This window comes from Bombus vosnesenskii, unplaced genomic scaffold, assembly GCF_011952255.1.
Source record: "Bombus vosnesenskii isolate JDL3184/JDL3185 unplaced genomic scaffold, Bvos_JDL3184-5_v1.1 scf7180000013273, whole genome shotgun sequence".
In the NCBI taxonomy this organism is placed as follows: Eukaryota; Metazoa; Arthropoda; class Insecta; order Hymenoptera; family Apidae; genus Bombus; species Bombus vosnesenskii.
The window spans coordinates 4,702,621-4,715,268 of NW_022882931.1; the positions used below are offsets into that span (position 1 = coordinate 4,702,621).

At 34.8% G+C, this 12,648-nt stretch overlaps 2 protein-coding genes across 3 annotated transcripts in view; both read right to left on the reverse strand.

Annotated features, from left to right (window-relative positions):
• Positions 1-6,964, reverse strand: part of LOC117231557 — a 39,324-nt gene extending 32,360 nt beyond the window's left edge. For both annotated transcript variants that reach the window (XM_033490111.1, XM_033490112.1), the window contains exon 1: positions 6,330-6,964. The gene's annotated coding sequence lies outside the window, so the exon portion shown is untranslated. The remainder of the gene's footprint in view (positions 1-6,329) is intronic.
• A 3,443-nt stretch (positions 6,965-10,407) lies between these two features.
• Positions 10,408-12,530, reverse strand: LOC117231644. The gene is made up of 3 exons (XM_033490269.1): positions 11,472-12,530; positions 11,098-11,184; positions 10,408-10,724 (listed from the first exon to the last, which is right to left on the reverse strand). Exons 1-3 carry the CDS (start codon positions 12,510-12,512, stop codon positions 10,644-10,646), a joined length of 1,209 nt encoding a protein of 402 aa, XP_033346160.1. The 5' UTR covers positions 12,513-12,530; the 3' UTR covers positions 10,408-10,643.
• Positions 12,531-12,648: the final 118 nt, after the last annotated feature.

The window sequence follows — 12,648 nt, forward strand, 5'->3', positions numbered from 1 at the left end:
ATTTCGCAGATAATTACTTTCTCTTTTAACTATTTCATATTAAAATTCTTTTTTTTTAGTCAGCAAATGATATAAAAGCCAGAAGGTCGATAAAAATGAGTTCATCGTATCTTCCCTGTATGGATTTCAATATCGAACTATTTCTTTGTAATTTCGTAAAACTATGAGCTACAAAGGTGGTCGAATGTCGAAAAGAGATAACGTGATTTGGACCTACAGATAACAAGAAACTGCGTTTGACGATGACGCGCCTCTTTCCACTAGTTTCGTCAGCCACCGTGATCCACTCTCTATCAAGAGCAATTCGTTCGTGTCTCAGTTGTCTATTTTACGCGTTCTTTTATAGCTCTATCAGATTGTTTACACATGTAATAAAAACTTTTAGCTTTGACATATCGATCGCTGGAAGTAGTTTTCTTGGAAACGCTCTGAAAAAAGTGACTTGCACTTTTCCTTACCGCTCTCTTTGCTAATCCAGATAAAAAGCACGCATACTGGCAATGTTCTATTTATCTATGCACGCCAACTAGCAAACCATAACAGCCACTTCATAAATTTTCCGACTATCATTGCTCAACCATTACGAGGAATTAACGTAGTCTCGATCGCGGTTTGAAACGCGTTGCCTCTATATTTCAATGGCTTCGAAAACGTTTTCGGATCAGTGAAAGCGTGGAATAAATTCGCCGCTTACGTAATCAGTTACGCGTTCCACAATGGAACGTCATCTATTTTTTTGCGACTATTCGCAAATCCGATGCGAGGTTGTTCCAATCCATCTTCTGCAGATTTGTTAATTTTTATCAACATACGTAGGTATTTAATTTAATTTGTATTTAGTTTCTCGGTTAATCCTAACAGAGAATCTATCGCTTTACAATGGAATTCGAGGAGTTAAAAATTCACAGGTAGCAGAAACGGACTATTATTATATGAACTAATTGTCACGCGACTCTCGTTCAAATAAAAAGATTTCTTATCTTACTACGAATTATACTTTCATATTTTATATTTTCGATTCTCACAATGTAGGATTCTTCGCTAAGGCTCTCTCGATCAAAATCTATTTTATCGTCTATCTATTTATCGATATAGCTGGTTCCAAATCCAACTAAATGCGTATTCCAATAAATAGATGTTAATTCAATATGTATCACGATTCGCTGTTCATCTTTTCCCTATAATTTTGTGGTTTCGGGGAAATCTATCCAAGTCAATACATATTGCACAATATCATTCCAGAAAATGAGATTCCACTGGAATGCATAAAACAAGAAAATTCCTCTTCGTGAACCACCTACGGTATCAATTCATCGTTTCTCAGAAAACCTATCCATTTAGAATTCGATCGTAAGACGTACATTGCCTTGGCGCCTCTAAGCAATCACGTAAAATATTCTCGATTCACATCCGGTCACGGAAGCTATCGCTCTTTCTTTGTCGCTCTTCCTTGGCTGGGAACAGCATCCACGTCAAAAAATAGCATCGTCATAGTTAGCGTCATCGTCATCGGCTGGTGAGTCACTGAACGTCGCGAAAGAGGGCACAGTGGATAACTCGTTCGAGAAAGTCGTCATCTCGAGTCGCTTACAAAAATAGCAACGAACCTCCTACACTGAACGAAACCAAGTCGAACGTAATAACCGATCTATCGACATAGAACCTGGATGATTTTTATATAGACCTGGATGATGGACCTACAGCATCTAAACAGGCGGCAATCGGCGTGATATTCGAATCTCTTGCACATGGAAAGATTCGTTGCCACATGAATCGCGCAACAAACGAGATAACAGATGACAAGGCGGTCGTGGATCGAGGAATCTATGTAAATGCACGTAGAAACAAGGAGCTCCCTGGAAAATCCAATTACGACGTAACAGCCATTCGATCGATGGAACATGGCGATAAATAAAGCAACCGGTTTTCTACTGGGGCAGAATTTTCACGAAGCAATTAGGCCTCTAAAAAGGAGAAGACACTTCGGTTTTGTCTTTTTCAGATAGCGCAGGTTCCACGCACTCGATTTTATATTCGCGGTGTGATACTACGAAGACCATGACTTCTTGCACTTGGAAAACTACAAGTTTCTTATAGAAATAAACATTTGGAATTTCGTAGAAAGCTTTCATGAATAATATATCATGTGTCTTGTAAATATTTTTATATTATAACTTTTTATTACATATATCTTTATCGTAGCTTATTGATAAAGCTTTAAATGATTTATGTTCATATAATATTCTTTGCTTGATTATACCCATAGGATACAAAGTTCAACTGTGAAACTCTAAGACAGCTTGTACAAGTGAAACAGTTGCTTGTTTATTATTCAGGGAGAAATGTCATTTTGGTCGTCGTAATGTCGTATATACTTCCCCTGAAATCGCTAGTCGATGTAGATTCGTTTTCGTGGAACGGATTTTAAAAGGAAAAAAAAACGTGGAAATCCCCCTTTCCTCGATAGAGTTAAGAATATCTAATTTTTCTGAAAACTAGGTGCCTATAGGAAAATTTATGATTTTCACGATCAAGAATATTAGTTGTAGGATAAACATAAACTATGTTCTTTTGAAAAATGATTCATCAAAGATCCAAGAACAGGCTGATATCGTAATCAGTACCCCGTGTTGCAACACCTCTCGGCAACATGAAAACACGCTGATACTACGCCCAGCAAAACTACATTGTACAACATAGTTACCAAAGATTATTATCAAAACAAAACACTTGAACATGATTCCATAAGGATTTACGTCGATGATTCGAAAGGATTTTCATTTGTTTCGATTGTGCAATAATAAAATCGATGTTTGATAGGAAAATTATCCAAAACATGGTAAAATACAAGGATCACGTTTCACGACAGTACGAAGCACGCTCGTGACACGACTCTTACAATCGCGTTTGTAAATATTACGAAGTTTGTTACATAACTCGAGTGAAATATCGTTAGAACAAATCTTACCTAACCAGTTTCCGCGATATTGGGTTAACTGGAATGAACGAAAAACAATAACTAGCAAACTTTTCCCAAGATCCACGAGTAGTGAAAATGATTTTTCAGTTTCTGTGATAAAGATTTTAATAGGATAGTTGACGATAGTTTCGAGAGTGGAAACAAGTAATTTACACCATTTTGGATTAATTTTTATCAGTACGATAATTATTATTACATATATATTATGACGAAAACGACAAATTCAGTGATTCTTCATAGTGATATATTTAGGTGGCGCATTTTTACGATTTGAACAATCTTTTGTCATGTATATATATATATATATATATATATATATATATATATAGATAAAGATTTGTTTTGCTTTACATTAATTGTTTTACCCGACTTGTACTTTAAATAATTCTCTTGTAGCATGGGGCTTTTATTACCATACTTGTTATAGAAGAAAATTTATTAATAGGTATTCATAATTTGCAAGTTTCGTTAACAATTGTTAATTAACGAGACACTAGTATATAATAAATAAGACGACGTACAGTAGGCCTGATCGTAATTCTATGGGGTTAAAACTCTGATAAAATATTGAGTCCTATGTTGGAGATAAACTGTGCCTGTTCAACGCTAGTATGTTAGAAATAAACAAATCAACAAATAGGTGAATAACAGAGTCAAGAGGGCACAGAAATAAACAATCAGATTAAGAGATCTCTAATCTCTCGCAGATAGAACAGTATTCGTTTAACATTCTTGCTGTTCTTATGCTTTTAAAACTTGTGTTATGATTTAAACATTTTTTCGATAGAACATAAATAGTAATCGAGAAAATATGTCTTATGAAATAATTCGTCGTTATAAGTCCTTCTAATAAAGCAAGTGACAAAAAGAATCACAACGCTGTATTAATATCAAAATCATCATGACAACTATAAGCTGTAACTTTTCTATGCATCAAAGCTTCACAAATATGGTATGTGATATATCTATAGTACAGATTACATTTAATTGCGTCGATTGCTAATAACGTTAAAAATTGTAACTAAGGAAGAAGAACCTCCGACACAGTAAGAATTGAGCCCATCCTAAAATTTCATTACTTATTGGAAAATACAACTTTTAAAATTTGACGAATTATAACTTTTGCCATCCTACATAGGAAATATTAATAAGTATATATTTTCTTGTTTGCACGTAGTATAGATGCAAAATTAATCGTTACATAATAATTATAAGTCTTACACGTGGTATAGGTTATGTTATTAAAACATTGCTTTAAATTATATTACGATAGGTGTAAAACATATTCGAATAGTACGTGCAGATGTATACGTTTATATAGATAAGTGTCTGTTGATGACAAAATAATATTACTAGATTGAACTTGAACTTGATGGATTTAAGAACCGTACGGTAGACGTACTAATTGGACTTGCACGTGCTGCCTTCGACTTTTGACCCGCTAGAATCGCGGGGACACGGCGAACTATGTGTCTGCCTGCCACGAGTAAACAAGTTTTTTGCAAATCATTCACCGCACTGTTGCAAAAGTTTTCTCGCATCTAATAGAACACCGTGACAATGACTATCGTAGGCAAGGTCGGCCGATTCTAGCCGGAGAGACGGCCAAGAAATGTAGGAAAGAGAGAGGGGACATAGTCGTGGCAAGGCCATAATAGAAGGCAAGAAAAAGTAAGTGATTTTCAGACGAAGAGAGTATTGAATTTTATTCACAACACGGCGAGACCGCATTCCCCGCCAGGAAATCGTGAACCAACGATTCGAATCCGGATTATTTTTACGGTTAGTCGTGGTCAGCGAACGCCATGTGAAAGTGTTACCGTGAAACGATCTTCCACGCTCTACGCCATAGTTCTTTCCTCTTTTCTCCTTCCTCTTCGGTTAGTTGGTTATTTGACATTCCAAAGTTCTCACGTTCTTTTTCCTTGTTCTTTTTCCACGCATGGTTTCGTGAGAAACGGAAACTTCATTGTGTTTTTCTCATAGACGATATGAATTTAGATGAGAATTCGGCTTAAGCTTTGTTCAGATTATTTAATTTGCTTGTACTCGAGTATTTCAATTTCAAATTTAACTTTATCGAATTCAAGTGGATGCAAAATCACATCGAAGATAAATGCGTGAAATTTTATATTTATTAGTTCACGGATTTTTATGCATTTATGGAAAATTTAAAGATAGGAAAATGTGTAAAATATCTAAACTACAATACCTCTTATAATGTTTAGTAAGTAAACAAATTTTCTACCTATGTTCCATTTACTGTTCTATCTTCATAAAAATTTGCAAAAGTATTCGCAACTTAATTATTACGTTAATTAGAAACCTAGCAAAATATTGTGTGAGGTATAATTGATAATTTAGAAGAATCAACAAATAAAGAACTGGAGATAACGTTACATTGCTTATCAATCATTGTCTCTTTCAATTTAAGAAATAATTGAAAGAAGCTCAATTTTGTTTGCAACTTGAAAACATATTTCAAGTACAACAACAGATTCATATAAACAAAGTATTTCAAATTGCTCGTTATTGAGTGACGTGACTCATAAAGACTTCACGTCGGAATTTGTAATAATTAAGAGCGGTGAATAGTATCAAGTTCACGTTGGTAAGAAAAAATTCCAAATTAATTGGATTCAGGTAACGTAACTAATGTGAACAAAGCTGGAGTTCTATCGAATGTATGTACAGGTAGGGCAACGAGAAAAGGAAGGAACGGTTGGGAACGTTGATATATTCCGTGAATACTACGCGTAACGGCTATCGAACGAAAATATTTACTCTCGAGATACAGACGACACACAGACTAACTTGGAAAACATTTTTGTCTGAACCATGGAACAAATAAGCCGCCATGCATTGTTAATCGGCGTTGTTGATGCGAAATCTTATCGATCATCTGCGAAACGAGGGCAATTTATGACTCGATAACGTATTGTTTTGCAATCTACCGGACCTGAACTTGCTCTGTTTATGAATCAACAGATGCATAGAAGAACGGATGCAATTACTACGACATGTATTCTTTGCGTAACTAGAACGTACGTCAAACGTGGATGAAACTGAACGAAGAGAATCGTTTGATAACTAAGCACAGTCTGTCTGTCTGTCTAATAGTCTAATCTTCGAGGGCCATAAATTCTCGTTAACTCTTCCCAGTTCGAACAGCGAGTCCAAAGTGTCGTTCTATAAATACAAAATCGTTTTTTATTCGCTGAAATCTATTGTCGCGTATTCCGTTTCCATATGAAACTTGTCTATGGCGTCGATATTTTCCCCTGTACGATCACGCGTTAAACGCCATTGCACGTTAAGCGAATCAAATCGTAAAATGTGTGCTACTTACTTCATCACGTAGAAACGAAGCTAGTATAATTCCTTCGCTCGTCCTCGACTTATTCTCGCCCGAGGAAACCCATCAAGCAGCTAAGAACACATCGTACCGTATAAAGGCGCGCGGAATACCGCTATATACATATAGTCGTATACACCTATAGCTTTATTCGCAGCGTGCAAACAGAACGCATCGTTAAACGTATAACGTATCACGTATCAATGAAACGTCGAATTTCCAACTGTCAGTGTCCTATGGAATTTTATACACCACCATGTTGCAGCTTTTCTGCTTGTGTTTTATCTAATCGCTCTAGCGTTCGATGCCGGTCACTATTTTTTTCTAGTCCAACACTTATTACATAAAACTCTCCTCGCTCTCTATCGTCTTCGACCGATGTCCTTCCATCCAAATTCCATTCAAATTTTTTCCTCGAGAAATTACGATACACACGAAAGAACTCGATCGTCGGGCAGCAACCCTTAAAACGCGTAATTTCATATATAACAACGAAGTTTTTGTCGAATCGCGTCGAACTTGTCACTTGTCCGGTTAACTGATAGAAAGAACAAGACTCGATATATCGATCAGACCAACAACACCTTACACGCACACTTACCGCGCGGCTGTTGGCGCAACACTGAACAACTGCGTATCGGTCACATAGTAATAACTAACAACGCTACGGCGTCTGGGAGCGCGCGATGTCTCGCGCAGTCGCGTGATCGTCTACACGACAAATCGGCCGCCTGTTTACCGCCAGAATTAGACAAAACAAAGTAGCTGCACCGATTAAAAGTCTGATTGGCTTAACAGGGGTTCAACTCCGCGGAGACGTGCCGCCCTTACCCGATATCTTCTCATTCTCGTCAACTTTATTCCCGAAGAACCACGATGGTGACACGTGACTTTCGAAAATATTATTAACAATGGTATTGAGTTTTATACGAACTGTAATTTCTCTGAAATTTATATTTCAATCAATACCATTGATTTTGTCTTGTTTTCTTGTTAACGATTGACTATATTAAAAGAAGAAGACATTTGGTTTTTAATCGCGTATATGTATCGAGTATTAAACACATCTATAACGCAAATATCAAAAGCTCGTTATTGGCAACAGCCGATTATCGATAACAATCGATAATCAGGATATTCGTATCGTTCTTTGCGTAAGCTTAAATTTGGAAAATTTGCCATGAATTTAATGAAAATCTAAATTTAGTATTTGGCGTTATTCCACATAGGAAATGTTCTAACGCTAATATTAAATCAACTGTTTTAAAAAGGAACTGTATTTAAATTCTAGAAACGATAATTCTTATAAATGCAGAATAATGAAGCTCATTGGGAAAGTCCGTTGTTGAATCATATGGAAATTACTTTGATTGCATATACAATATGACGCTTTAAGGAAACTATTTTCGGCTATATTTTTATTTAAAGAAACGACATTTCATGTACAATCTAATGCGTCAGAAAAATTAAATTGTCATCTTACTAGGGAGCAATTGGCAAAGAGCATCGAACAGTTATCAATGAGTAAAAATGTTTACTTTGCCTCGTACAATAATTCTCGTTCTGATCGAAGAAAATAAATGATAAATGAAGAGAAAGTCTTTTTTTGCACTTCTCCTTTGCAACGTGTGAAATGAAATGGTACATTTGAAAGTCGTCACAGATTGTTGACGCAGCTTTTGTTGTTCGGTCTGAGTGAAAGGGCAGAGACAGCGTTGCTCCGATTGAAAACATATGAGATAAATTAATTCTTCGTTTTTACGATACGTATCTGTTTCACCATTAAAAAGATAAAAAAGTGTCTAATACGAGTAAGTATTTAATAATTTGTTGGAAAATATAATATCGTATTAAATCTTCCTATACAGGTCCATAATTTATCTCTTTGCTAGAAATCCTGTGCGCCTCGTAATACAACAAATATTTAAGATATCGATCTTAAAAAAATAAGGATCAACGACTTATTACGACTATTAAACTAAGTTGTTTATGAACAATTTTCTGTTAAGACCATTAAGTTTGAATTTTTCAACATGATTAATATGTTTTAGTACGAAAGCATGTGTTTTTTGTTATTACATCTCGTAATGAGCGCTAAAATTACTTTAAAATAACCTTCAGTATAAAAAAGCGTACGACTATACCGTAATTCCATAGTTTCAAGCTTCCGTTACTATCTATCAAACATTTGTTACATCGTTAAAAACAAAGAAGACTTCTAGATATTTGAATCGTGACGAGACCATATATCGTGGTGTGCATATTACAAAAGAAAAATCTCTAATCTTATGATAAGAAGTAATACAAATATCCACCGTTGGTAGATTTAATATTATTTTACGTATCGAATTATGTATCGAAATAGACGCGTGAATTCATATAACTAAATATTCAAACTCCTCTGTGGAATAACAATATCAATGAAATTGTCATCGTTCGAACATTTCACGATATGAATATCATACGTGATAGTATTTAGTTGAAAGTATCTCTTACTACCTCCGCGTATTATCTCTTGCCGCAACATTAACCTTGAAGAGAATAGATTGACTCGACTCCACCCCATAATGTATCTAATGAAACTGGCATTTCTACTTCGAGTGATCGCGCTTGACAATCGTGCCTTATTTTTCTAATGATCAAAATTGTTGGTTCATTACCATGAACCTCAGCCACGTAAACAAGATATTTCACCATATGTGCAAAGTAAAAAACAACTAAACACATACGTAGCTTACATGTAATTTATTTCCATGACAAGCTACGAAAGATAAAAGAAAAACGGTCGCAATTTCCACAAGCTATATGATCGTTTATCGTAAACTACTTACTGTTGTTAATTCTATTGCTGCGATAATAAACGAGTTTAAAGTCGATAAATTACGTCGTAACGAAAGACCAACAAGGTTTGTATTCGCGATCCTGTTTATCTATAGAACAATATCAATCATCGCCGTTAAACAGTTCATTGTTAACAGCGCGTCGACGAAGATAAATCCAGAAACATTTAAATTGAGTGCGGTATTTATCCCTTAAGCTGGTGGTATCGTTGGTGTTTTAATACATAAGCCTAGAACATTTTTATCGTCTTCACGGTGATTACGCACAGCATTTCCATTCTTCAGACTCATTGAGATCGAGTTTGGAAATAAATAACGACACTTCTATCACGATAGGATTATCTATCTATCATATATCCATCTTAAAATTGAAATTATGTCATTTTAGAGTACATAAAGGAAGGACTTGAAGAACGTGTAAAACGAAATTTCTTATTTTTTAAATTAGGTATTACTGAATGAGAAATCTGATCACGTAAAAAATTAAAAGAAAATAGTATAGGATTTTTTATCTATTTAGAAATAATAGAAATTGGGGTTTCCAATGATTTCTATCCTATATGATAAGTTAATTGATCGATAGATCTATTTACAATGGATTAAACAGGAAACGATGGTTATTTAACGTGAACTAAATACAGTAATGTGCTATAACTAAGACAACTAAATAGTTAATTCACAACTCACAACTAATAGTTTACAACTCATAGCAACTTGGCAACTCAACTCTCGACTCATCACAAATCGACTCCCAACTCATAACTTGTCTCCTCACAACTCAACTCTTTAGGTAACGACCCCCCGGTAACGATCACGTAGGCCATGTTCCGGCGTAACTATTTGACTGAAGGATCGACAGCACAATAAGGCCCATTGAAGTTTCACCCGATATTTCTTAGGCCATTTGTCCACGATACTACAATAGTATTTTAAAAATATACTTGTACTTATTTGATAATTATCGCAACTAAATTATAATTCCATTTCACATAAATTTAGATATGTAACTATATTACATAATTGTGTTACACTAAACCAGAGGAAATATATTTTCAAAATTTGTTAAATGTTAACTGTGGTAACTGACCAACATGGAAAGTATCTAAAATATTAAACTATCGAATCACTTTTATAAAAATTTTAATCAAATCTCTAGACATTGAAATTTCAATGTTACCATATGACGGTACCATTCAGTAATAAGAGTAGAATACCCTATTATCATAAATTAAAAGAAAGCGTTGTAAGATTATTTCGCGATATGTAATTACTGAGCTCGCTTAAATCCTGTCATTTAGTGATCACACTTATACACACGCTTTACCATTTATAAATAACCAAGCGAATGCAGAATCATTACAGGTGTCCGCGCATGGAAACAGCGTATGGTCCCACAGAAGACAGCCAAAGAATCAATAAAGAACACATGCGCCTACAGAATCACGTCACTTCAAAGATCTAACTTTCATTACATATGAAAAGTGCACACAACGTAGTTTAATAAAAATTGAAACAGGATCAAGATGTACATTATGATACCTCCGACGATCTACAAAAATACACATTATTGTCAGAGAATTAACAATATCTTAACAATATCAAATTAACTCTTTCGAGAACGAGTTGACACGTCCAAGATAGAATTTCTTTGGGTTTCCGCAAAAAGATTGTCTTCTACCACCAATTATCTTGTATCTAATTATTTTTTATCACTCGTTATTACTGACAGAAATTTCTAGTAATAATAATAATATACATTTTCTGATGGTTTTAGAAAAAAGACAAAATGTACTAAGATCAGAACCAGTTTCACCCAAAGCAAATGTTTTAACGGATAATGGTTAAAGTAACTGCAGCACCGAACGCGAAAGAGTTAATAAATCAATCGACTGTAGAAACTTCATGAATAGTGTTCGTACTACCTTTGCCAAAAATGACGAATTCATATCGAATGTCTTTGCTGTGAATATGTTTGTCGTGTGCATTATTTGCAGAGAAAAAAGCTCCACCTGCAATTTCATAATTAATGTAATATTGGAACGTATTTCGTATTCATACATACATATTTTTTCCAAAGATCACGTAACGATTTTATTCGGACCATGGCTACAATAATTTGACTGTAAATTTATACCTTTTTAAATACAATTAATGAGATAGGATGACCATATTCTATTGATTATATTTTAATAAGTTTATATATTTCTGTACATTACACATCTGCATTCTGAACATCTTTGCGTCTTTGAATTTTCGCAGTTTAATAATAATAGTATTACTATAGTTAAATTGTTACCTCGCGTTTCACGAATGGATCGTTAGTAGCACTGAAAACATCCCAAAGTGTCGTCTTCATTTTTCTCGCTCGATTCGTCGCTGTTTCACATGCCCAAATCATCACCCAAAACTTGATAAAATAGAAAGCGGCTGGCGTGACATACGGTTTGTACCAGAACTTGCTGTTTGCAGGAAATCCGCTGTATAAAGAAATTATATAGAAATATATATCAAAAGTGACCACGCTGAAGGTCGTAATAGCTGCGATTATGACACGTATCATAAACATATTGTTCAGCAATTCCAATCCATCGCTGATTTCCAAGTGTTTCTCCTCCAAATTCTTCAGTTCCACCACCAATAATGGACTTAGCTGTCTATGATGCACAAACGTCTGCATCCATATATCATTATTCATTCGAAGCTTCTTCAGCTGTCGTATAGATTCATCCATTTTCTTAAAGCAGTCTTTTAAAATGCATGTGCAATTTATGTAGAGCATGTCTATTGAAAGATTGGCCATCATTATGTACATGCCCATAAAATTCAGCAAAGTCAGGAAAATACTGTGTTTAAAACAGTTTGGTATATGGATGCCGAGAAATAGAAAACATAATACGTCCTTCGTGTGAATCACTTTAGACAAATCTTTGAAATCCTTTGTAGACAGTATGCAACTAGTTCTTGACAGATTTTGAATCACTAATAATCGAGCATCAGTTAACAAATACATCACCACGATCACGAATCCATCTAAGAACAAGTACATGTTCACATGAATCGACTCTGGTATACTCTTGTTTATTTTCATGCCAATATTTATTTCATAGATTGTGATCATTAACGAACATACGAAAATGAACATCATAGACGTAGAAAAAGCGAAACGGCTCTTCGAAAGTGAGTATACTTGATGTTCGTACTTATAAGGAAAATATCCGAGTAGCCAGAAGATGAAAAAACAAGGATACATCAACGATTCGAAATCTGTTGCTCTCAATAACTTCCATGTTCTACGTTTCTTTAGTTCCTCGATTATACCCATAATTTTTAACATCATTAACAAATTCGAAATTAATAAAAGAACTTGGTCATGAATGTACGTAGACTACAATTTCTCACAAACGACTATCGTTTTTAATACAGAGACACTTTGGCTAATGAAACTTACACATCAAAGCATGTAAAAATGCAGT

Coding starts and splice junctions, on each gene's coding strand:
- LOC117231644 (XM_033490269.1), bottom strand. CDS start 12,512: ATGATGTTAAAAATTATGGGTATAATCGAGGAACTAAAGAAACGTAGA. Junction 11,185..11,471: donor ATCCATTCGTGAAACGCGAG/GTAACAATTTAA, acceptor ATGAAATTGCAG/GTGGAGCTTTTTTCTCTGCA. Junction 10,725..11,097: donor ATTCGTCATTTTTGGCAAAG/GTAGTACGAACA, acceptor GTATTTTTGTAG/ATCGTCGGAGGTATCATAAT.